Source organism: Papio anubis, chromosome 9, assembly GCF_008728515.1.
Source record: "Papio anubis isolate 15944 chromosome 9, Panubis1.0, whole genome shotgun sequence".
In the NCBI taxonomy this organism is placed as follows: Eukaryota; Metazoa; Chordata; class Mammalia; order Primates; family Cercopithecidae; genus Papio; species Papio anubis.
In genome coordinates, this window is record NC_044984.1 from 113,947,162 (window position 1) to 113,974,534 (window position 27,373).

At 43.6% G+C, this 27,373-nt stretch overlaps 1 protein-coding gene across 2 annotated transcripts in view; it reads left to right on the forward strand.

The window, feature by feature from the left end:
• The window catches only part of TMEM233 (transmembrane protein 233), a 47,359-nt gene extending 20,672 nt beyond the window's left edge, over nt 1-26,687 (forward strand). The window contains exons 2-4 of one of the 2 annotated variants that reach the window (XM_031650808.1): nt 13,151-13,287; nt 14,956-15,566; nt 24,311-25,093. In XM_031650808.1, coding sequence (XP_031506668.1) covers nt 13,151-13,287; nt 14,956-15,064 — 246 coding nt within the window. In that variant the 3' untranslated portion in view covers nt 15,065-15,566; nt 24,311-25,093. Of the gene's footprint in view, nt 1-13,150; nt 13,288-14,955; nt 15,567-24,310 lie in introns of both variants that reach the window. The other variant, XM_003907236.5, reaches the window with a different exon arrangement.
• Nucleotides 26,688-27,373: the final 686 nt, after the last annotated feature.

Genomic DNA, 27,373 nt, shown 5'->3' on the forward strand with positions numbered 1-27,373 from the left:
ATCTCAGTCTTGAATTGTAGCTCCCATAATCCCCACGTGTCATGGGAGGAACCCAGTGGGAGGTAATTGAATCATGGGGCCAGTTTCCCCCATGCTATTCTTGTGATAGTGAATGAGTTCTCACAAGATCTGATGGTTTTGTAAGGAGCTTCCCCCTTCACTCGACACTCATTCTTCTCTCTCTTGCCACCATGTGAATGACATGTTTGCTTCTCCTTCTGCCATGATTGTAAGTTTCCTGAGGCCTCCCCAGCCCTGTGAAACTGTGAGTCAATTAAACCTCTTTCCTTTATAAATTACCCGGTCTCAGGTATATCTTTATTAGCAGCATGAGAACAGACAATTACAGTAAATTGGTACCATGGAGAGTGGGAAGCTGCTGTAAAGATACCAGAAAATGTGGAAGCAACTTTGGAACTGGGTAACAGGCAGAGGTTGGAACAGTTTGGAGGGCTCAGAAGAAGACAAGAAAATGTGGGAAAAATCGGAACTTCCTAGAGACTTGGAGGCCTCAGAAGACAGGAAGATGTGGGAAAGTTTAGAACTTCTGAGAGACTTGTTGAATGGCTTTGACCAAAATGCTGATAGTCATATGGACAATGAAGTCCAGGCTAAGGTGGTCTCAGATGGAGATGGGGAACTTGTTGGGAACAAGAGTAAAGGTCACTCTTGCTATGCAAATGGACTGGCAACATTTTGCCCCTGCCCCAGAGATCTACGGAACATTGAACCTGAGATAGATGATTTAGGGTATCTGGCAGAAGAAATTTCTACATGGCAAAGCATTCAAGAGGGAGCAGATCATAAAAGTTTGAAAAATGTGCAGCCTGATGATGTGATAGAAGAGAAAATCCCGGCCGGGCATGGTGGCTCACGCCTATAATCCCAACACTCTGAGAGGCCAAGATGGGTGAATTACCTGAGGTCAGGAGTTCGAGACCAGCCTGACCAAAAGAAAGAAACCCTGTCCCTACTAAAAATACAAAATTAGCCAGGCGTGGTGGCACATGCCTATAATCCCAGCTACTTGGTAGGCTGAGGCAGGAGAATCACTTGAATCCAGGAGGTGGAGGTTGCAGTGAGCCAAGATCACACCATTGCACTCCAACCTGGGCAACAAGAGCAAAACCCCATCTCAAAAAAAAGAAAGAAAGAAAGAAAGAAACCCCATTTTCTCGAGAGAAATTCAAGCCAGCTGCAGAAATTTGCATTTGCATAAGTAACAAGGAACCAAATGTTAATCACCAAGACAATGGGAAAAATGTCTCCAGGGCATGTTAGAGATCTTCAAGGCAGCCCCTCCCATCACAGGTCTGGAGGCCTAGGAGGGAAAAATGGTTTCATGGGCTAGGCCCAGGGCCCACTGCTGTGTGCAACCTCTGGACGTGGTGCCCTGCATCCCAGCTGTTTCAGCCCCAACCATGGCTAAAAGGAGTCAAAGTACAGCTTGGACCATTGCCTCAGAGGGTGCAAGTCCCAAATCTTGGCAGCTTCCACATGGTGTTAGTCCTGAGGGTGTGCAGAAGACAATAATTGAGATTTGAGAACCTCCACCTAGATTTCAGAGGATGTATGGAAATGCCTGGATGTCCAGGCATAAATTTGCTACGGGGGCAGAGCCCTCATGGAAAACCTCTGCTAGGGAAGTATGGAAGGGAAATATGCAGTAGTAGCCTCCATACAAGGTCCCCACTGGGGCACTGCCTAGTGGAGCTGTGAGAAGAGGGCCACTGTCCTCCAGAACCCAGAATGGTAGATCCATCAACAGCTTGCACCATGCACCTGGAAAAGCTGCAGGCACTGAACACCAGCCTGTGAAAGCAGTTAGGGAGGGGGGCTGTACCCTGCAAAGCCACAGGAGTGGAGCTGCCCAAAGCCATGGGAACCCACCTCTTGCATCAGTGTGACCTGGATGTGAGACATGGAGTCAAAGGGGATCATTTTGGAAATTTAAGGTTTATTGACTGCTCTATTGGATTTAGGACTTGCATGGGGCCTGTAGCCACTTTGTTTTGGCCAATTTCTCCCTTTTGGAGCAGATGTATTTGCCCAATGCCTGTACCCACATTGTATCTAGGAAGTGACTAACTTGCTTTTGGTTTTGCAAGGTCATAGAAGGAAGCGACTTGTCTTCTCTCAGATGAGACCTTGGACTTGGACTTTTGGGTTAATGCTGGAATGAGCTGAGACTTAGGTGGACTGTTGGAAAGACATGATTGTGTCTTGAAATGTGAGGACATAAGATTTGAGAGGGGCCAGGAGTGCAATTATATGGTTTGGTGGTGTCCTCACCCAAATCTCATCTTTGATTGTAGTTCTCATAATCCCCACATGTCATGGGAGGGACCTGGTAGGAAGTAACTGAATCATGTGGCCAGTTTCCCCCATGCTATTCATGTGATAGCGAGTAAGTTCTCATGAGATCTGATGGTTTTGTAAGGGGCTTCCTCCTTCACTCGGTACTCATTCTTCCCTCTCCTGCTGCCGTGTGAAGAAAGATGCATTTCCTTCCCTTTCCACCATGATTGTAAGTTTCCTGAGGCCTCCCCAGCCATGCTGAACTGTGAGTCAATTAAACCACTTTCCTTTATAAATTGCCCAGTCTCAAGTATGTCTTTATTAGCAGCATGAGAAAGGACTAATACAATGGGACAAAATTCCATAGAAACATAAACCATATGAAAAAAGAGCAGGCTAGGCATGGTGGCTCGTGTCTGTAATACCAACACTTTGGGAGGCTGAGGCAGGAGGATAATTTGAGCTCTGAAATTCAAGACCAGCCTGGGCAACATGGCAAAACCTCATCTCTACAAAAAATACAAAAGTTACCTGGGAGTGGTAGCACTCACCTGTAGTCCCAGATACTTGGGAGGCTGAGGTGGGAAGATCACTTCAGCCAGGGAAGTTGAGGTTTCAGTGAGCCAAGATCATGCCATTGCACTCCAGCCTAGGTGACAGAGCAAGATCCTGTCTCAAGAAAAAAAAAAAACACTGCCATTGGTACAAATATATTCACTCAGGAGTTATTTTAATACAATATCACTATAATCATAGTATTTTAATTATTTTTTAAAGACAGACCACGAGAAAGTGGGAGAAAATTTTGCAAAATATGTAACAGATCAAGGAATATTATTCAGTTATTCAGTACAGTTGCCACTAGCCACATGTAACTATGGAGCACTTGAAAAATGGCTCATACCACAGCTTTGAATAATATTTTGACATGTTGGATTGAATAAAATGTATATTATTGAAGTTAATTTCACCTACTTATTTTTACTTTTTTGATGTGGTTACTAGAAAATTCAAAATCACCTGTGTGTCTCCCATTATATTTCTATTGCACAGTGCTGGTCCATAATATGTAAAAGTTTCCCACAGCTCACTAAGAAAAGACAAACCAATAGAAAACTAGACAAAGGGTGTGGGTACAAAACTCATCAAGAAGAAACACATAAGATCAATAAATATTCATTTATACATACATTTGCTAATTCAACACATACTTATTGATCTCATTCTATGTTCCAGGCACTGTGTGGGTCACCAGGGAAAGCTGGCCAGTTTTAGATAAGCTGGTCTGAAAAGTCCTCTGTGAGAAGAAAACATTGGAGCTAAGATCTGAAGTGTGAAGAGATGGCTCAACCTTGCCATTAATTAATGGAATTTTATCTTGAGATTCTTTTTCACCCATCAGAATTTTGGAAAAAGAGATTGATAATATACAGTATTGGCAATGATGTCGGGGAAAGAACACTTAAATACAATTAGCGGGAGCATAGATTTGGATAACCTTTTTGCAGGGCAATTTGGTTCTATCGCTCCAAATGTAAATCCATATACCGTTTGACTGAACAATTCCATTCCTAGAAATTCACCAAAAGCAAAGGCTCAAACATATGAAAATGTATCAATCAGAATGTCCACTACAGCATATTATGCAATCTCAACAAATTTTAAATAAGAAAATGTCTATAGTTATAGTTACAGGTGAGGCATGAGCATTTAAATGAGCTAGTAGGAAGCCCTTAAAAAGAATAAGACAGCCATACTCACTAGAATGTCCACTACAGCATATTATGCAATCTCAATAAATTTTAAATAACTAAATGTCTATAGTTATAGTTGTAGGTGAGGTATGAACATTTAAATGAACTAGGAGGAAGCCCTTAAAAAGAATAAGACAACCATACTCATAATGTTTATAGAACTCACAATGTTTCTATAAGTTTGAAGCTATTTGAAAATAAAAAGTTACAAAGAAAAGATTGCACCATAACAAATCAAGATGTTCCCCAAGAATACAAGGATCATGTAACATCAGGAAGTCTGTCAATATAACTCATTATTTTAATCATGAATGGGGAAAGAAAACAAGAATAAAACAGACTTGGACACACTAGCTTGGGAAGTTGCCCACCCCATATTAAATGGAAAAAAAGCAAGTTGTAGAACAAATGTTGTATGACACTGTTTGTATTTTTATATTTTTTATTTTTTCAGATACAGGGTCTTGCTCTGTCACCCAGGCTACAGTGCAGTGGCTCAATCATAGCTCACTATAATCTCAAACTCCTGCACTCAAGCAATGCTCTTGCCTCAGCCTCCTGAGTAGCTGGGATTACAGGTACATGCCACCATATCTGGCTTTTCTTTTTTTTTTTTTTTTTGAAACAGCATCCTATTCCGTCACCCAGGCTGGAGTGCAGTGGCACAATCATAGCTCACTGCAGCCTTGGACACTGGGACTCAAGCAATCCTCCCATCTCAGCATCCCCAAGTAGCTGGGATTACAAGCACATGCCACCACGCCAGCTAATTTTTTGTAGATACAGGGTCTTCCTGTCTTACCCAGGTTGGTCTTGACCTCCTGGACTCAAGTGATCCTCCTGCCTTGGCCTCCCAAAGTGTTGGGATTACAGGCATGAATCACTGTTCCTGGCATCCAGCTAATTTTTAAAATTTTTTTGTAGCGACAAGGGTCTTGCTATGTTGCCCAGGCTGGTCTTGAACTCCTGGACTCAAGTGATCCTCTTGCCTCAGCCTCCCAAAGTGCTGAGATTATAGGTATGAGCCACTGCACCTGGCCTATTCATATTCTTAAAACAAAGAGAGAAAAAACACACACACACACACACAAACTCCTGTGTGTCTGTGCCTGTATGTGTGTGTGCACAATCACTATACCAAACAAGCCACGTGACTGGGCAAATTGCTTTGACTTCTTTGTGCCTCAGTTTTCCCATCTGTAAAATGGAAACCACAAAGCACCTAGCTCATAGTGTTGTGAGGACCAATCCAATCATTCTTGAAAAACATTTAATACAGTGCCTGGCATATACTAAATGCCTCATAAATATTATCTATTATCATTATTATTTTGTCAAAGAAAGACTGAAGGCCAAAACATTTAGAGAAGAAAACATTTTACTTCAAAAGAAATGCAAGAGAATCTACCTTCAAAAAGACCAGCTAGCCAAAGCAAAACACAAGTATTTAAAAGAAAACAGATGCAAAGCTACTAAGGTGACCAAGTTGTTTTATATTAATCTGTTCCTGGAAAACAAAACAGTATCTTTCTGAAGATATTACAATATCCACAAAGGAGGTAACCTGTGTTTAGACATCATAGTTGCAAAAGGTAGGGATGAAGCTGTCTTTGCCAAGATTTATGGGAAGCACTCAAGGTTTTAATATTTGAGGGATCAGGACTAGACAGACTGGCTCTGTTATTCTTGGTGTATCTCAGGGTGAAAATTGCTGTTTCTCTCTCCTGACTGTGATACATGATGTGCTTAGTCATAATGGAAGCAGGAGACAGTGTCAGTTTTCTTTTCATATTATTCATAGGGGGAAAAATCTAGAAGCAGATGCACCAAACTGCTAATAAGGGTTATCTCTGGGAAATAAGATTAGGGAAAGAGTTTTACTATTGACTGTATGTGCTTCTGTAGCATTCAAATGTTCCACATGTTCATAAATTGCATTATTAATTTTTAAAAGAACAAATAAGATCATGTAAATTTTGAGTATCTAAAGCCACCCCATTTCTTCCTAGTTCTTCCACACCAGATGGAATAGTTTACATTCTAAGCTCTTCAGAAAAAGATTTATAAACCACACATTTTCTCTAAAATCCATTTCCACTGCTTCAGTCTGTCGTATCTGCCAGGAGAACCTCAGTATAAAATTCCAATTAAAAGAGGAAAAGAATTACAGCTGACATGTTGGGGGGGCAGGCAAAGAATTCTTTCTGCTTCACTGTTAGTTCTCTACCCTTAAGCCCGAGACCCCCCAGCCATGGAAGTCCTTCACAATGAAATCTCAGAGTTGGAGTCTCCCACTCTCGTCCCTCCCCGCATCTTCTTTCTTTTACCCAGCAGGTCTACCGATGGGCAGCCCTTTTCCCAAGTACCAGGAGAGAAAATGGATTCGGAAAAGGATTTGTGGGGAGAGGAGAGTCCACACTTAATACTGAAAGAGGCTTTTCATCTGGTTTTCAAGCCAACAGCAGCCCCATTCCTAGATTCACTCAAGGTCTCCCCAACATGTCCCTGGAAAAATGGTGGTTTGCAAAGTCAGGAGGGTTACATACAAGATGCCACAGTGACAGCAGGTGATGAAGGCGGGGCAGGATTCACCTGTGGCTTGTACCCAAATCCCCTTCAGCCAGGTCACCAAGCACAGCCTCTCTGCCTTGTGTCAAATAACTCAAATGGCCAAGGACCCTCATTTCACCTGTGCTCATGGGCAATGCAGAGGTGATAGATGTACCCTTCTACAGGACAGACTGGCTGCCCTTCCCATGTTTTTGGTCACTGCTGCTTAGGACATGAAACTGTTTTTTCATCCGAACAGGCAGGATCTCTTTCTTTAGGAAAGAAAGGGGACCTCATTATTTTTCCTATGAATTCATCACCACGGCTATCATCTCAGAACTGTGTTTTCCAAGGCAGCACAATAGGTCAGTTTGGGAGGGTCTGAATTCATATAATTCTAAACTGGATTATGAGCTCAGAATTTAGGGTTCTAATATTCTATGCAGTGATTTTGCTTGTAAAACCTCTAATACAGCTTCTCAAAGTTGGGTCCCCAAAGATTCTGATCCAGTAAGGGGTAGAGAAGATTCTGTTACACCCCCAAAGAGTGCAGACTTAAAATAAGAGCAAGGCAGGAAGTAGCAATTCACAGCAAAAGCTAACATTCATTGAGCATACACTAGGTGCTGAGCCAATGCCAACCACTTGACACACATTAATTCATTGGATCCACCAATGTGAAGTGGGTGCTATTACTATTGCCCCCAATTTACAGACGAGGGCACTAAGGCTTAGGAAGGTTGATAACATGCCTTAGCTCTCACAGATGATAAGACATGGAATTTAAACTCAGATCTCTGAATTTCAAGCCCATGCTCTATTACATACTTCCTTGGAATAAATGTAAAGATGATGGGCATCTTGACCTTGAAGGACATTAAGGATAATTACATAGACCAGAAGTTTTCAATCCTGTGAAGCTTAAAAATGATAATAATAGGCTGGGTAAGGTGGCTCATGCCTGTAATCCCAGCACGTTGGGAGGCAGAGGCAGGTGGATTGCTTGAGGTCGGGAGTTTGAAACCAGCCTGGGCAACATGGCAAAACCCCATCTCTACCAAAAATCCACAAAAAAAAAAAAAAATTAGCTGGGTGTGGTGGTATCCACCTGTAGTCCCAACTACTCAGGAGGCTGAAGTAGAAGAATTACTTGAGCCCAGGAGGTCGAGGCTGCAGTGAGCCAAGATTGTGATACTCCATTCCAACCTGGGTGACAGAATGAGACCCCGTCTCAAAAAAAAATTTTTAATGATAATAATAATGAAAGAGCAACCCAAGCATCTATCAACAGCTGAAGGGATAGACAAAATGCAATATATCCCTACAATGGAATATTGTATATATCCCTAGAATGGAATCTTGTATATATCCTTACAATGGAATATGTATCCCTGCAATGGAATATTATATGTATCCCTACAATGGAGTATTGTTCATCCTTAAAAGGGGAAAAAATTCTGACACTTGCTATAACACGGATGAACTTTGAAGACATTATTATGTCTAAGTAAAAGAATCCAGTCCCCCAAAAAAAGCAAATATTGCATAATTTCACTTGTATTAGGTACCCAGAATAGTCAAATTTATGGGACTCAGAAAGAATTGTGGTTGTCATTGGCTGGGTAGAGGGTGAATGGAAGTGAGTATTTTACAGGTATGGAGTTTCCACTGGGGAAGATGAAAATTCCAGAAATAGATGGTGGGTCATGGCTGCACAGCAATGTGAATGTACATAACGCCACTGAACAGTATACTTAAAAATGATTAAAAGATTAAACTGTAGGCATATTTTACCACAACAAAAAAATCACACACAAAAAACACGTGCTGCCTGGTCCCCACACCTGTTAAATCAGAATCTTTCCATGATAGGGCCTGGTTCTCTGCATTTTTTTCACTACCAACACCCAAGATGGAGAACTCCAGAGTTCATAACTTGGAAGTCGGGAACTCACCTTTCCGGAATTCCCTAACATTGTTTTTGGTTCTCGCTCTCTCATTCATACAAGAGGACTGAAAGCAATTCCTCTTCATTACTGAGTCTTCCAGCCTGTTGCTGACTCAGGTCCAGATCCAAGAATTCATTGAAGGTTCCGGAAGCAGAAAGCTCTGCGGTATACTGGGTATTTCTCTGGCTTGTAATTGTCTGCATATGTCTAATCCCCCTTGATAGTCCAGGAAGAGGAGCAATTATTACTGAAGTGCTGTGATTTCAGAATCAAGGAAGAGGTTCTCAGTGAAATCTGTAATTCACAGCACTGATGGAGTCCTTCTGTATGTAACTTTTTTTTTTTTTTTTTTTTTAAATGCAGGGTCTCACTCTGTCACCCAGGCTGGAGTGCAGTGGCACGATCATAGCTCACGGCAGCCTCAAACTCATGGGCTCAGATGATCCTGCCACCTCAGCCTCCCGAGTAACTTAGACTACAGGTGTGCGTGTACATAACTTTTAAATACGTATTTCCAGCCTTCTTTGGGCTGCAGCACAACTGTTGGGTGACTCTTAGCCATGGGATGATAAAGAGAGCTTATTTTTCAAAACTGTGTGTTCTTTTTATTTTGAAAAATTGCAGACCTCAAGTATAAGTGAGCAAATAACACAATGACCTATATAATCACCAAAATGCATCAATAGTTAACATTTTTTGCCATTTTTATTTTTATTTTGCTGAAAATTTAGGCACAGGTTGCAATAATGTCAGTTCTAGATAATGCAGCCTGTATCTTCTGTAGGAAAAAAATCTCTTATGTAACCAAAATATAAATATCACACTCAAGAAATTTAACATTATTATATAACATTTATTCTACATGTGAATTTCCCCAATTGTCCCAATGATATCTGTCATTGCTACTTATTTATTAATCCCAGACATGATCAAGGATCATACATTGCATATAATTGTTAGGTTCATCTAGTTTTCTTTAATCTAGGAGAGTCTCCTGATGTGTGTGGGTGGGTGGGTGTGCACATCTTTCATGACATTGACTTTTTAAAAATAATTTCAAGCCATTTGTCTTGCAGAAAATTGCTCAAATAGAATATACCCTATTATTCCCTCTTAATTAAAAAAAAAAAAAAAGCTAAACATATTGAGAAAACTACATAATGCCAGGTGCAGTGGCTCATGCGTGTAATGCCAACACTCTGAGAGGCCGAGGCGAGTGTTGCTTAAGGCCAGAAGTCCGAGACCAGTCTGTCCAACATGGTGAAACTCCATCTCTGCTAAAAATACAAAAATTAGCCAGGCATGGTGGCACATGCCTTTAGTCCCAGCTACTCAGGAGGCTGAGGTGGGAGAATGGCTTGGACCCGGGAGGCAGAGGTTGTAGTGAGCTGAGATCACGTCGCTGCACTCCAGCCTGGGTGACAGAGCAAGACTATGTCTCAGGGGGCTGGAAGGAAGGCGGAAGGAGGCGCGTAAACCGAATGATGGCTCATCAACACCACTGGGAGAGCCGAAAGTGAGGTCGGATCGAGGTCAGGAGATCGAGACCATCAATAAGGTAAAACCCGTCATAAACAAGCAGAGCGTGGTGTGAAGCGCCAGTCAAGAACAGAAATGGAAGAATAAACGGTGAACCGGAATGAACTGGTAATTGAATCAGACCACTCGAGAACAATGAACTATGAAAAGGAAAAAGGAAAAGGAAGAAGGAAGAAGAAAGAGGAAGGAATAGGAAAGGAAAAGGAAAAGGAAAAGGAAAGGAAAGGAAAGGAAAGGAAAGGAAAGGAAAGGAAAGGAAATTGCATAAGTAAAATGTCCTTGTCAGGGTATTTTATCAGAAGGCACATGATGTCAATTGGTTAAGATTCCCTTATTATTAAAGGGAGAAGAACAGCATCTGGCCTTCATCTCAGCAGCAGGCAGTCTCTGAATACCTCTGCTTTGCCTGGCGCTGTGCTATGTCCTGCAGACCTCAAAGATGCCCTCAAAAAATTCACATTCTGTGGGGAAACAGACATATTCATTCACTCATTCAGTCAATAACATTTCTTGAGCTCCAACAATGCGCCAGACACCACTAAGTACTAGCAACAAGGACGATATTTAAATATTTAACAAGTTTGGCATGAGCACAGAATCAGAGAAGACGCTCTGCTAAGTGCACTAATAACCCTTAAGTTGTTGGATCATGGGGAAACCAGGGAAAATGCAGAGGAGCAAGCGGGATGGTTGGGATACTGGGGAAGGGGGACAAGCTTCAGAGTAGCTGCTATTTATCAATGAGTACAGAGTATTTCAACATTTTAACAGCTGGGAATGACAGCATTGGCTTGGGCATGGAGATGAACAATTCATCTAAAGTCCCTGACCTCATGGATTGATCTTCTAGTGCAGGAGTGGGTGAACTTTTTTGGTAAATGACCAAATAGTAAATATTTTTGGGCTTGCAGGCCCTACATTCTCTGGACAGAGAGACAAAGTCCCAACTTCTCAACTCTGTCTTTGTAGCACAAAAGGTAGTGTATCAGTCCGTTTTGCACTGCTATAAAGAAATACCTCACACTGAGTGATTTATAAGAAAGGAGGTTGCTTTGGTGCGTGGTTCTGCAGGCTATACAAACATGGCGCCAGTATCTTCCTCCAGTGAGGACTCAGGAAGCCTTTACTCATCGTGGAAAGCAAGGGGGAAGCAACTGTGTCATGTGGCGAGAGAGAGAGAGAAAGAGACAGAAAGAGAACGATGCCAGGCTCTTTTAAACAACCAGCTCTCACATGAACTAACAGAGTGAGAACTCATTACTGCAGGGAGGGCATCAAGCCATTAATGAGGGTCTGCCCCCCGACCACAACATCTCCCCCCAGGCCCCACCTCCAACATTGGGGATCACATTTCCACATGAGATGTGGAGGGGACGAACATCCAAACTGAGGTAGGTGGCGGGACTTGACTCCAGAGCAGATTGAAGACTGGCTGAAACAGGAAAAAGGCACTCAGAGCTCCTCTCCATCAGGCGTGCTCACCAGTGCCATGACAGTTTACCATTGCTATGGCAGCACCCAGAAGTTACTACCGCTTTCCAGGGCGATGACCCAGAAGTTGCCACCCCTTTCCAGGGCCACCACCCAGAAGTTGCCACTCCTTATCTAAAAATTTCTGAACAACCAGCCGCTTAATTTACATATAGTTAAAAGTGAGTATAAATCTAACTACAGCACTGCCCTGAGCTTCCACTCTCAACACGCTGCCTGTGGGGTAGCCCTGCTCTGCAGGAGCAGTCATGGAGCTGTAACCAAGTCAGGGCTCTAATGCCACCGCCTCCATAAAGCTGTTTTTTTTGTTTGTTTGTTTTTGTGTGTGTGTTTTTTGAGACGGAGTTTCACTCTTGTTGTCCAGGCTGGAGTCCAATGGCGCAATCTCTGCTCACTGCAACCTCCGCCTCCCAAGTTCAAGCGATTCTCCTGCCTCAGCTTCCCGAGTAGCTGGGGATTACAGGTACCATCGCGCCCAGCTAAGTTTTTGTATTGTTAGTAGAGACAGAGTTTCACCATGTTGACCAGGCTGGTCTCAAACTCCCGACCTCAGGTGATCTGCCCGCCTTTACCTCCCAAAGTGCTGGGATTACAGGAGTGAGCCACTATGCCCAGCCTAAAGCTGCTTTCTTCTACCACCAGCTCACTCTTAAATTATTTCCTAAGAGAGGCCAAAAAAATTCCCAGGCTAAGCTCCAATTCTGGGGCTTACCTGCCCTACAACAAAACTATATCAAATAGCCACAGACAATAGTAAACAAATGAGTGTGACTATGTTCCAAATAAGCTTTATTTACAAAAACAGGCAGCAGGCTGGATTTGGCCCATGAGCCATGATTGGCAAACCCCTGTTCTAGTGAACAAGACAGACATACTCATTTGTCCTTTTATGCTACAAATACTTATCCAGCATCTTCTACATGGCAAGTATTGCACTTGACACTGGTATGCCATGCTGAACAAGACATATGGCTGGGCATGGTGGCTCATGCCTGTAATCCCAGCACTCTGGGAGACCAAGGTGGGTGGATCACTTGAGGTCAGGAGTTCAAGACCAGCCTGGCCAATGTGGTGAAACCCTGTCTCTACTAAAAGTACAAAAATTAGCTGGACGTGGTGGCAGCCGCCTGTAATCCCAGTTACTCGGGAGGCTGAGGTAGGAGAATTGCTTGAACCTGGGAGGTGGAGGTTGCAATGAGCCAAGATTGTGCCACTGCACTCCAGCCTGGGTGACAGAGTGAGACTGTCTCAAAAAAACAGAAAAAAGACAGATGATGACCCCTGCCCACGTTGCACTTACATGCTGGTGGGAGAGACAAAATCTTATTATGTGAATGCTAAGACAAAAGTCATCAGGAAATACAGAGGGGGCAGTTAACTCATCCTTAGTGTTTAGGGAAGGATTCCTGGAGGAGGGGATGACCGTGTTGTTTGTTTAGCAGCCTGTCAGTGAGATGAGCAAAGTCACCAGAGGGCTCTTGGAGCCTTTTCATCAGGACAGCCTGAGTACTTCCATCCCTTTCCCTGTGGGTTATCTGTCATCACCAGCTCTTCCCTTGTGTCCCCCAGTCTCTGAACAGCTACAACGACGGAGACTACGAAGGAGCCAGGCGGCTTGGGCGGAATGCTAAGTGGGTAGCCATCGCCTCCATCATCATTGGCCTGCTCATCATCGGCATTTCTTGTGCAGTTCACTTCACAAGGAAGTAAGTAGGCTTTCTGAATCCCTCCCTATGTCAACTGCCCTTTCTCGAATGCCCATTGGAATCTGTTAGGGTAGATTAGGTTATGCTCCAGTAACAACCCCAAGCCAAAGGGTTTTCATGTTTTCTTCTCAGAATAAATCTGTCCCAGTCCAGAGGGACACAGCAACATTGTGGATCTTCTAGTGCAGGAGTGGGTGAACTTCTTTGGTAAATGACCAAATAGTAAATATTTTTGGCCTTACAGGCCCTACATTCTCTGGACAGAGGGACATAGTCCCAACTACTCAACTCAGTCTTTGTAGCACAAAAGTAGTGTGTTAGTCCATTCTGCATTTCTGTAAAGAAATACCTCAGACTGAGTGATTTATAAAGAAAGAAGATTTGGATCCTTCTTTGGATCAACAATATGGATCCATTACATGGATCATATAGGTCAGTAGAAGGTCTCTCCTCCACACAGTCACACAGGGTCCCACGCTATACAAAGCTCCACCATCTTGTAGCTGCTCTGTCTAGAACAGAAGCCAACAAACTTTGTCTGTAAAGGGCCAGATAGTAAATCTTTTAAGCCTTGCAGGCCATATGGTCCCGATCATGGTCTCTGGCACAGCTACTTAGCTCTGCCATTTTAGCACAAAAGCAGCCATAGACAATATAGAAATGAACAGGCGTGGCTGTGTTCCAATAAAACTTTATTTACAAAAACAGGCATCTGTCTGTGGGCTGTAGTTTGCCAACTTCAGATCTAGAACATGAGGTGTCCTCAGGCAAAGGCGGGGGAGAGGAAGACTGGAGAATCCCACATGGGCTTTTTACTGCCTGGCGACAAATGTCGCTTAGGCTCACATTGACTGAAATCAGTCACATAATCCCACCTAACTGTAAGAGGGTGGGAAATGTGGGAGAGTAAATGGGATATTTAGGATTGCTATTTGCTCTGCCCTAGAACATCATCTGCTAAATAAACTCCTACTTGCATCAAACTAGCATAACTGTTTTAGTTTAAGGGCAGAAGGGTCACCACGTATTTTTGGTATTGACAATGAACTCTCATCTCATAAAAAGACGGATGCTGTTGATGTGTTGTCCCTCTGAACTGGGACAAATTTATTCTGATTTCTCTAACCAGCTCAGATGGGCTCCATCTGCTAGAATCAATAACACTTTCCATCAGAAGTTTGACAGATGGCAAGGTCATGTGATAGGCAACCCAGACCCGGAAATGACAAGCCCAGATCCATCTCTGTCTTGCTATGTAATTTCTGGTAAGACAGATAAGAATGCTGAGAAATTCTTTCACTTTTCTGTCAGAGCGGCATGGTTACTCCTATACCCTTGACCAAAATTCTACACCCATCGAGCTGAGAAGGTCAACCTCTTTCTCTTGGTTGACAAAGGAGGCTTACCGAGATGGGTGAGGGAGGAAGGAGACCTCTTTTGACATTCCAGATCAGCCAACCCAACCTTGGCAACCAAGAGAGTAACAGATGTCATGATAGATCCACTTCCTATCAAACAAGGCAGATCCAGGAACAATCAGTGGCAGCTGGGTAGAGGGGAAGATATCAAAACAGGAAGTGTCACGAAAGAAAATTAAATGGCTTTGGCCAAAGAAAAGAGAAAAGGACACTCAAACATGAAAGGAAACTCATGGTTTCTTGCCTGCAGGATGGCAAATTTGATGTTGGCCTATGAAGAGAAAGATGGTTGGAGAATACATGTGAATGAATCTGACTATATTCTTCAGAGAAGGTGTAAGGTGCTTGTGAACTTGTGAGCAGGGGAGCCACAGAGTGTGGGTTTAATGGTGCGGTTTTGGCACCACACTGCCTGGACCCAGGACCCAGCCACCACTTATTCACTGTGAGACCTTCAGCCAATTGTTTAACATTCCTGAACCTCAGTTTCCTCACCTGTAAAATGAGAATAATTCGTTTCATAAAGCTATTGTAAGGTTAATTGGATGACTCACAGAATGTGTAGGTTGGTGTCTCTGTTCTTTAGTGGGTGCACAAAAATATAAATCATTTATTAATCCTATTACTACTATTATTATCAATGTTACTGGGAAAGGACCTCAGAATTCAAGATGTCATTAAATAGAATTCAAGGCTTTATGCTTATGAGCCAAACAAAGGACAGTGTTCCAAGGGAATGAGGCCAAGCCTTGGCTTGGCTCCTGGGAACTTGTGAAAATGCATACTGCCTAGATTAGTGTTTGAGCTAAGTGGGTCATAATAATAGCAGCTGACACTAACATAGACCTTGACATATACCAGGTACTGTTTTAAGCTCTTACATGAATTAATCCTCATTGAGTCTTCACAGCAACCCAAAGAGGTAGATAGGTATTATTATCACTATTTTGCAGATGAGGAAACCGAGGCTCAGAGAGGTAAAGTGACTTGCCCAAAGCCTCACAGCTAGTTAGTGGAAAAAGTAGGATTTAAAACCAGGATAGTGTCACTCTTCAGGCTGTGTTCTTAGCCAAACTCCGCACTGCCTCTAAGTCAATATGTCCCTGCTAGTACACCCAGTAACAAAGGCCAGTAAGTGGTACTTGCTTTGTGGCTAACTCCAGGGTTTATTTACGGGGGAATGGTATGGTGAGGTTTCAACTTACAGAAATGTGTGATGAGTCAGGGCCAAGGTTCACAAAATCAAAGGAGTACAGGGGTCAGGGAAAGGACATACATGAGGTAGCCTGGTTATAGGACAATAGGAAGTGGTGGGGACCATGGTAATTTCAAAAGCACAGTTTAAAGGAAGCAGCCACCACTCTGCTCCAACTGTAACCACTTACCATGCAGGCTTCATGGGGCTCATTTTTCAAGAGATGTTGGAAATCTGGAATTTTATGTAAAATCTGATTTTTAGATATTGACAAGCAATTCACATTACTAAAACACAGAAACAATATTTTCAGCCTAGACACTATCTACTTTGCAGTCTCTAGTGGACAGTCTGCTTTCAAAGATCAGTTTGCTCATGGCAACTCCATCCAAGAAGTGTTGGAAGGGATCTAGAAGCATTCGTATGTAGACTTTCTCCAGTTTTAATATAAGTGTTTTTATCTGGGGATGAAGTGTTTCTGCTTGTGATTGAATGTCTCTGCTTGTGATTGAAGCTTCCTTAGGAATAAAAGGTATGAGAAGGAGTAGCCTCTCTGTTCCTTCTTCCTAAAAGGCACTGTTCACAATGGTTAGAGCCTATGATTTAATACCAGCTTTATCAGGATTCAGATCCTACTTCTACCACACAGGCTATCTGGGCAAATTATTAAACTCTCTCTGCCTCAATTTCCCTAACTATAAAATGAGAATTGAATTATTTCCCCATCTGTAGGGTCAAATTCCTTCTAGATGCCATTCCCTCTGTTATTAAAGAAAACAGGCCAGGCATGGTGGCTCATGCCTATAATCCTAGCACTTTGGGAGGCAGAGATGGGAGGATCTCTTGAGGCCAGGAGTTCCTTGAGCAGCCTGGGCAACATAGCTAGACCCCATCTCTTTTTTTTTTTTTTTTTTTTTTGAGATGGAGTCTTGCTGTGTCGCCCAGGCTGGAGTGCAGTGGCTGGATCTCAGCTCACTGCAAGCTCTGCCTCCCGGGTTCAGGCCATTCTCCTGCCTCAGCCTCCCAAGTGGCTGGGACTACAGGCACCCGCCACCTCGCCCGGCTAGTTTTTCTGTATTTTTTAGTAGAGACGGGGTTTCACTGTGTTAGCCAGGATGGTCTCGATCTCCTGACCTCGTGATCCGCCCGTCTCGGCCTCCCAAAGTGCTGGGATTATAGGCTTGAGCCACCGCGCCTGGCCTAGACCCCATCTCTACAAAAAAAAAAATTTTAATTAGCTGGGCATGGTGGCACACACCTGTATTCCCAGCTATTTGGAAGGCTGAGATGGGAGAATGACTTGAGTCCAGGAATTCAAGGCTGCAGTGAGCTATGGTCATGCCATCGCATTCTAGCCTACGTGACAGAGTGAGACCCTGTCTCAAAAAATAAATAAATACATTTTAAAAGAGAGTTCCACGGAGAAACTCAAATTTAAAGGCTTTGTCATATGCATGTATGGGCAAGAGAAGGCGGGGGGAGACAGAGAGAAAGAAGGAAGGAGGCAGAAAATAGCCGTTAGAGAATGAAATCAATTCTGTCTTCCAAGTAACACGGCCAATTTCTTAGTAATCCTTTGAAATTAAATCTCCCAGCCCTCATTTATGGGAGGAATTAAATGGCAATGTGAAACTTCTAAGGCAAAAGTGCCCAAGCTTTACACTCCATAAGAGTTACCTGGAGAGGTTTAAAAAAAGTTAGCATCCGAGCCTCACCTCAAAAGATTCCAACTTGCTAAATCAGAAGTGAGGCTCAAGAACATCTGCATGTTTCAGCTGCCCCTGCTTCCAACCTGAGGATTCAGACGCAGGTGGCGGGCAGAACCGTCTTTCCCAAACCTTGGCAAATATCCTGCATCAAAGTCCACAAGGAAGAACGTGCGGATGGTGGCCATTCATGGACTGGCCAGTTTTCATTTACAGCAAACTCATCATCCTAATCTGCTATGTCTAACCCAATGCTAGGGAGGGGAATGGAGTTGCCACCTAGCAGGTCTACCCACAGGCAGGCTCCTTTGCAACAATCTGTTTCCACAGAGGGGCTGGAAAAATCTGACATTAGAGGAGTCGAAGCCTGACCCAAAACCCATGAATCTGTGAGTTTTCTGAGTTTATTCATTTCCAAATGCTGTCTGGGGGCCGGGTGTGATGGCTCACACCTGTAATCCAATACCTTGGGCTGAGGTGAGAGGATCTCTTGAGGCCAGGAGTTTAGGACCAGCCTGGGCAACATAGCAAGACCCTGTCGCTCCAAAAAGTATTTCTTTTAAATTAGCTGGGTTTGGTGGTGCACACCTGTAGTCCTAGCCATTCAGGAGGCCGAAGCAGGAGGATCTTTTGAGCCCAGAGATTGAGGCTGTAGTGAGCCATGATCATACCACTGCACTCTAGCCTGAGCAACAGAGTGAGACCCTGTCTCAAACAAACAAACAAACAAAACAAACAAAAAAACAAAAACACTGTTTGAAGTAAACTACTGCCTTTTAAAAATTGTAAATTCCCTGTCTTAAAAAAAAAATGATTCTTAATCCTTATCAAGAAAGCTGGCCGGGCGCGGTGGCTCAAGCCTGTAATCCCAGCACTTTGGGAGGCCGAGGCGGGTGGATCACGAGGTCAGGAGATCGAGACCATCCAGGCTAACATGGTGAAACCCCGTCTCTACTAAAAATACAAAAAACTAGCCGGGCGTGGTGGCGGGCGCCTGTAGTCCCAGCTACTCGGAGGCTGAGGCAGGAGAATGGCGTGAACCTGGGAGGCGGAGCTTGCAGTGAGCCGAGATCGCGCCACTGCACTCCAGCCTGGGTGACACAGCTCGAGACTCCGTCTCAAAAAAAAAAAAAAAAAAAAGAAAGCTATAGCCAGTGTGTTAGAGAACAGATTGAAATCTCAAATGGTTGAAATCGCGGGTAGTTTATTTCCTTGGCATAGTCTCAGATCATGATAGTCTTTACCCAAACTCATGAAAAGCTCTCATTCATCCTATGTTACAGGATATCTACATAAGCCACATGGTGGCTGGGGCAATGAAACACAGGGTTTCATGACATCAAATTCCTAAGAGCTGGGAATTATTCAACTGAAATATTAAACCATTTTGGATAGAATCCTGCATTGACAGCAGAGAATTGTTCTAGTCCAGACAGAATCATGGACTTGCAGTCTTTCAAAGTCAGAAAACTCTCCACCCTCAAGTTGCTAGGGAAAGTGAAGAAATAAATCACACAGGTGAAATGTTTAAATATAGTAGCCATCCGTTTATCAATCCTAGTAATTCAAATCCCTAGTCAAAACCAAACTATTTGCAGACTTTTGCTTCCTGCTGATACCTTGAGGACTCAAGCAAGATTAGGTTATTCTAGTGATGTTTCTCAAAGCACAAATCTCAGAGCCACCTAGGACAGATTCATCTGGGATGTTTATAAAAATGCAGGTTCCTGCACCCCATTTCCTGAGTAGCCTGGAAATACCACAAGCCACCTTCCCCGAAAAATAATTCTAAATATTCTGAAGTTGCAGAACTACTATTCTAGGACTTTGCATTTAATGAAGAACATTCTTGCCTCTGTGGACATGTGCCAACAAACAAGACTTTTTTACATCCCTAAGATAAAAAGATAAACAGTTTTTCTTCTCTTACACGCTCAACACAACACACAGCTGTGACCAGTTGTGTTTTGTTTCCCCCACACACCAAGCAATTGTCCAGTGATTACCAACGGGGTATCGTATAATTTAGCTCAATTACTACACCATCTACTGCGAGTTAGAGTCAGATCCCACAGGTTAATGGTTTGGTCCCCCAAGACTGCCTCCCATTTCAGATGCTAATTGCAAGCCCCAGGTTGTGACCTGCGCTTCGGACTGGCTGGCTCTAAGTTGGGGATCTTCATGACCCCCTTCTCAGGTTCTATTAATGTGCTAAAGTGGCTCACAGAACTCAAGGCAACACTTACTTATGTTTACCCATTTATTACAAAGGATATTACAAAGGATACAGATGAACAGTCAGATGGAAGAGATGCATAGGGCAAGGTATGTAGGAAGGGGTGTGGTGTTTCCATGTCCTGTTCAAGTGTGCCACCTTCCAGGTCCCACCACACATTCAGCAATCTGGAAGCTCTCCCAACCCTGTCCTTTTGGGTTTGCATGGGGGCTTCATTACGTAGGCATGATCAATTACATCATTGGCCATTGGTGCCCAACTTAACCTTCAGCCCATTTCTCCTCCCTGGAGTCCAGGGGTTGGGACTGGAAGTTCCAACCTTCTAATTACATGGCTAGTTCCCCTGGCAACCCACCCACAACCTGAGGCTATCCAGGAGCCCACCAAGAGTTGCCTCATTAGAATAAATATAGTCCTATCACCCAGGAAATTCCAAGGAATTTGGGAGCTCTGTGTCAGAAACTAGAGTCAAGACAAAACATCAAAACAAAAGATTCTCCTAGTACCCAGTCTACAAGGGTGTTAGGAGCTCTGTCTCAGGAACCAGATGTAGGGACCAAATATTTATTATTCTTTATCACAATATCACACCGAAGGTATCTGGTAGAAGCTTCAGTTATTGCTGCTCCCCTGGAAAGTCAACACACCTCCCAAATTTTCTCTTCCTCCCTCCCTTTTGTTTTTGGTTTTTGTTTTAGAGACAGGGGTCTCATTATGTTGCCCAGGCTGGTCTTGAACTCCCAGCCTCAAGTGATCCTCCCACCTCAGCCTCCTGAGTTAGCTGGGATTACAGGGTTGGGCTACCACACCCAGCTCTTTTCCTCTCTCCTTGAGATCAGGCTCTTGTTCTCTTATCTGATGCTCTGTGGAATTTGGCAGAACGTCCTTAGCAGCAGAAACAGTTGACCATGACAACATTTGGGTATGAGACAAATGTCCTCTGTGACAAATATGACATTCTCAGATGACCCTGCTAATACAGTGGAGTTTCTTGTTACTCAGGAGTAAGGCTCTCATGTCAGGGCACAAGGTGAGCTTTGAGTATATCAAACTTAATCTTGGAAGTATCCAAGGAGGGCACCCTATTGGAGACTCACACATGGTATCTCGATCAGCCCAGCATAGCCAGTGTTGGAAGAGGTGACTGTCTTCAGTGTTGGAAGAGGTGACTGTTCCTTGGGCTGAGAGTCAGCTGAAGTATGTGGCTGGGTTTAGGGTTCATGGCATCTGTTTCGACACCGGAACCACACTCTGGGCTCACATAGAAGGAATAGATGTGACATCCCCCTCCGTGCTCATGATCATTGAGCAGGGCGGCAGTCAGAAACTTCAGCTCTGTCGCTTTTTTTCTTTTTGAGGAACATAAATAGTCGATCTGCCATAAGTTAAATGCATGTACAATGCAACTCCCCTGAATGTACGTCTCTGAGTGGTCTCGTTGAGGTATAAACAGCCAGGTACATACCTGTGTGTTAAAAACGCTTGTTTGCCATTCTTAACAACAACAGCCTTTGTTTTCCAAGGTTTTCATTAAGGAAAAACTTACCTCTAAACAGGGATAAGGGTCCCATGACTGTGTCTCCTTAGCAGGCACAGAGTTAGAAGATCTTGACCCATTCTGTACTGGGAAAGCTCCTCTCTCATAAGCAAATTGAAATGAATCCTTTCCTGGCCTCAAAATATCCTTCAATTGCATCAGAATTGGAACGAGACATACATATCAAGGTGGACATGAAGCAGGAACTTGACCTTTTTGCAAAAGCTTAAAAGCAAATCCCTCTTCTTTTCTATATTGTTGGCTGGGGAAAGGCTTTCTGGAAATTGTTCTGCTCAGAGAAGTTTCATGATTCCATAATGAAAAATGGGAATCGTTACCTATTTCCAGAAGGTTAGACGGGGCTTTCTGTGTTGGTTCAGATAAGCTGAGGTAGAGACAAATCAGACTTAAGTTGCCAGCAACAATGGAAGGAATTTTGCTTTGAAAAGGATATAAGCTAGCACACGGTGATGAAGAAATCCGAATGAACATTAAAAAGATGTTAAACCTCACTGGTAATCAAGAGCACAAATTAAAGCAACAACAACAAAAAATACTACATATTTTTGTCTGGCAGATTGCAACAATTAAAAAGATGGGGAATATCAAGGTTGGCCAGGATGTGAAAAATTGGACACTATACTGGTGGTGAAAGAGAAAACTGGGACAGTCTTTTGGAAAGTCAATTTGGGTGTATCTAATATAAAATCCAGGCACCCACTAACCCAGCAATTCCACTGCTCAGTATCCACCTTAGAGACAGGTGCACAAAAATGCACATAACGCAGTAATGCTTCACCCTAGCTATGTGTTAGAATCACCTGGGGAGCTTTAAATGCATGCCAATACCACTGGGCACTGTGGTTCATGCCTGTAATTCCAGCACTTTGGGAGGCAGAAACAGGAGGATCACTAGGGCTCAGGAGCTGGAGGCCAGCCTGGGCAACATAGCAAGATCCCATCTCTACTAAAAATTAAAAAAATATCTGGGCTTGGTGGCACGCACCTGCAGTCCCAGCTACTTGGGAGGCTCAGGTGCAAGGCCAGCTTGAGCCCAAGAGGTCAAGGCTGCAGTCTGTTATAAATGTACCAGTGTACTCCAGCCTGGGTGACAGAGCAAGATCCTGTCTCAAAAAATTAAAATAAAAAAAGTTTAAAAAACAATGCCCAGGGCCCACCCTGCACCAATTAAATTAGAATCTCCAGTAATAGGACCAGGGATTGGTAGACTGTAGGGTTCTCCAGGTAACTCTAATGCACAACTGGGGTTGGGAACCACAGATGTGCAATGATGTTCATTGCAGCTTTGTTTGCGGTAGGAGAAATCTTGAAACCACCTACATGTCCGTCAGTAGGCAGGTTAAATTAGGAGTGATATATTCGTATGATGGGATACCACACTGCAGTTTAAACATGGAGACAGGGTCACGTGCCCTTGTTCACACCTGTAATCCCAGCACTTTTGGAGGCCAAGGCAGGAGGATCACTTGAGCTCAGGAGTTCAAGACCAGCCTGGGTAATATAGTGAGATCCCGTCTCTATTTTTTGAAAAAGTATACACGTAGAGACATCCTCTCTTAGCTATGCAAGCATATTACAAGCCCTGCAGTGACTCTGCACTTGCCGTTGCCTCTGCCCGCATCCTCATCTCCCCTCCCCCATCCTCATCTCCCCTGGCCCCCATCTCTCCATCTGGCACTTGTTCTTATATTACGTTAGCAAAGAGACTATCCCTTTAGTCAGTTTTACTCCTGTTCCTTACCACTCCCTGATAAATTCTATATCTATGGTCTGTTTCCCCCTACTGGCATGAGAACTCCAGGGACATTTTCATTTCTGTTACTGCCCATAATAATACAGCATGGCCCTTAAGAGTGCCTATTTACAGCTGGGCGTGATGGCTCACGCCTGTAATCCCAGCACTTTGGGAGGCCGAGGCAGGTGGATCACAAGGTCAGGAGATCAAGACCATCCTGGCTAATATGGTAAAACTCCGTCTCTACTAAAAATACAAAAAAAAAAAAATTAGCCAGGCATGTTGGCGGGCGCCTGTAGTCCCAGCTACCTGGGAGGCTGAGGCAGGAGAATGGCGTGAACCTGGGAGGCGGAGCTTGCAGTGAGCCGAGATCACACCACTGCACTCCAGCCTGGGCGACAGAGCAAGACTCCATCTCAAAAAAAAAAAAGTGCCTATTTACAAGCTAGACTGCTGGAGTTCCAATCCAGGTGCTTCCTCTAAGTAGCTGTGTGCCCTTAGGTATATCTTTTAAGCAGTCTGTGCCTCTGTTTTCTCGTACATAAAATGGAGATAATAACAGTGCCTACCTCATAGGGCTGTGAGGGTTAAATTGCACATACTCCAGGGCCTGGCACACTGTACTCACTAGGTAACTGTTGAGTGTTATTACTATAATCAGCACTAGAGCAGTGCCCAGCATGTATATACACATTGAATAAATGAGTAAAACAAAAAAAGAAATTGCAGCACGATTGCATTATGTAAACACATACACATGATGAGTATACAATTTCTAAATGCTTATTGATCAGTTTCAATGCAGAGAAAAACACCTGGAGAACTTACACCAAACTGCTAACGTGCTACTATACTAACCCTTGGGGAGGAGAGTGAGGTTCAGAAATGCTCAAGAGGCATTTTTCCGTATCTGCATTATTCGGTTTTTTGTTTGTTTGTTTTTTGTTGTTTTTGTTTTTTTGCATGTAAGATAAAATAAGTTTTCCAAATAGAATATGTTTCTCAAAAGGAAGCCCCTGCTTAGAGTCAAAAGTGTGCAGGTGGGCTGGTACATTTCAGCATGTGTTTAACCAGAGTCATCGCCATCTAAAAGGAAGGCATCGAGCTGGGAAAGGCAACCACAGAGGCTCAGCCCATGGTCTTTCTCTCTTTCTCTCTCTGTCTGTACCACACAGTGCCTGAGGAACCAGCGGTCAGTGGGCTGTGAGCATGGAGGATGGACCTCATCCACACACACCCAAAGGAGTTTCTGAGGAATGGATCCTCGACTTCAGACTGTGAGATCTTTTCCTCCAGGACTCTCCAGAGGCAGGTCCCTGGCAAATGAACAAGAAAAAAAAAAAGTCCAAAATGTAGGAAATCCAAGCTGCACAGCCGGATCAGCCAAAGTCATTGATTTGTAAAAATGAAAAGAAAACAGAAAAAAGAAAAATGAAGTCTCACTGTCTCGGTTTAGCGAATCCCGTTGTGTCCACTCCTCTCCTCCAGAGGCAAGCCTCAGGAAATCACATAACTTTTCACGGAGGGGATCCAGGGGATCTCCATACAGGGGGAGATGGAGGTTTCTAGGAAGACCAGCGGGTGCTGGTATTTACGACGTTGAGCACAAACGTTTGCAGCATGTTTAAAATTGTCTAGTAGAGTTCAAGTTGTGGATTTGCTTTTCCTTTTATTCTTACAACCTTCAGTAACTCCTCCTCTGGGAGTCAGCACTCCCATGCCCAGGGTTTACCTATCTGGTCATTAAACACTCAAAGAAGGGGCTTTTCTAGTCTTTTGTCTTGATCCTTACATTTCCAAATAGGCCCCCTCCCTTGCTTGCATCCACGTTGGTCGACTTGACCAAAACCTCACTCTTCAGTCAAACAGCCTCTGAGAATGGACTTAGTGGCCAATTCTAGGTACACGAGCACTTCCTCTATCCCAGTTTTGGGAATAAACTGGCTGTATTTATAGAATGTGCTTTTTTTTTTTCTAATTTCTCACTCTCCTCTCTCTAGCAAGTCTCAGGCAAGATCTTTGATTTTCCTGGATGCCACCCGGAAATGCCACCCATTGTATTTCTTTTCTGTCCAATGTAAACCCTTTAGGTGTGAATGTACTGGTTTAATGATGCCATTATTCTGCCTGCCAGAACACGGCAACCCAGCGTCTCACAGAGCGCAAGGGGTGTGCCACTGCTGGCACACAAGATAATTTTTAAGTAGCTTCTAGGAACAACATTAAGTAATACCAAATCACAAAGAATGTTTCCCCTTTTCTATTCTTTTTTCATCCTGATTACAGCAAGGAAAAAGTCTCTGTTTAGTGCTAGCAGGTCCTTTAGACCTTTCAGACACTACGGCTCTTTCCCCTTCTTAACAAAGAAAGAGCAGGTCTCAGGTTCGGAGTCTTCTGTCTAGAAAGAATGTAATGATATTGTTTTGTGTCATGGTATTTATTTTATTTATTACCTTCCATTTACAGCTTCCCACAGTGGGAGATAGGATATATTGTTTCTGTTCAAATAAATTAACTTAAGAAAAATAGGAGAACTCAAGAAAATGTCAAGTAATTAACACACTACATATGTATATATTGCAAAAGTCACTTCAAAGAATGAATGTCAGAAACATAGCGATAATGAAGCAAAAGAAAGGCAGATTATGCTGGCCGGGCATGGTGGCTCACGCCTGTAATCCCAACAATTTGGGAGGTCGAGGTGGGCTCATCACTTGAGGTCAGGAGTTCGAGACCAGCCTGACCAACATGGTGAACCTCCATCTCTACTAAAAATACAAAAATTAGCCGGGCATGGTGGTACATGCCCATAATCCCAGCTACTAGGGAGGCTGAGGCAGGAGAATCACTTGAATCCGGAAGGTGGAGGTTGCCGTGAGCTGAGACTGCGCCACTACACTCCAGCCCAGGTGACAGAGCAAGATTCCATCTCAAAAAAAAAAAAAAAAGAAAAAGAAAAAGGAAAAAAGAAAGACAGATTATTCTAATTGAATGAATAAGAGGCTGAGTGTCAATATCTGAGTTCCAATGCCCTCTTGTGTTTGCAGGGTTTTTAATTGGCCACTAACTAGCTATGCAAGCCGATTTTAGGCAAGTTTCTTAGCCTCTCTGTGCCTAATATTCCTTCACCTGCAAAATGGGAATACGAATGCCTGCCTACTTACCTCACAGCGCTGTTATGAAAATTAATTGTTGTCATAGATGTGACTAACCATTGGTGGGGGGGTTTCTAAGTACTATACCAATACAAATTTCCACATTTTTTCATATACTGAACCCTAGCAAAAAAATAAATAAAAGCTGATGAACATCAGATTCTACCTGTCATTTTACCCGGATGTTGTGATGAGCCAGCACTTGTCCCAGGAGGACGTTGAATCAGGGACACGAAATCTCAGCACACGGAGATTCTAGCATCATTCCAATAGACTGGATCCTGATTTCTGTTTCTGACATCTTGTTTTTTGTTTGTGCGTGTTTGGGTCCCTGGTCTTTTACCCAAATCAAATGAAAGGTGTTGCTGAGAGGCAGAATAAAAATGGTTTTAAGTAAGCCTGTGTACCACAGCGTGTGAATTGTGTTTTCTTGGGGTTCCCCACCTTCCAGAGATTTCCATAACCAAAATAAGCTCATCTATTCCAACCCCCAGTCCCCAGGGAAGTCCCCACCTTCCAGAGATTTCCATAACCAAAATAAGCTCATCTAGTCCAACCCTCAGTCCCCAGGGAAGACCCCAGAGAGGCCAGAGGTGGCGCTAGAGAGGCATCACTCTGAACTAATTTACGGCCAGAAATGTCCTTCTACTTGGCACTGAAAATGTTGGTTCCATTAAAGCGAAAATAAAATAAGAAAAATCTTGTTATTAAATGTGATCCATGGGGTCAAGAAGGCCACTGATTTTTATTGGGTGTCCCCCAGGTCCTAAGCCCTAAGAATGACAAAATGGTCTTTGTTGGGATGATGGGCTTGTCCAGAGCTTCCTCCAAAGCTAAGATTGTCCCTGCTCCACTCGCAAAAGCACAGTTTAAAAAGGGATTGGTGGCCAGGCGCGGTGGCTCACACCTGTAATCCCAGCATTTCAGGAGGCCGAGCAGGCAGATCACAAGGTCGAGATCGAGACCATCCTAGCTAACACGGTGAAACCCCATCTCTACTAAAAATACAAAAAATTAGCTGGGCATGGTGGCACATGCCTGTAGTCCCAGCTGCTTGGGAGGCTTAGGCAGGAGAAGCGCTTG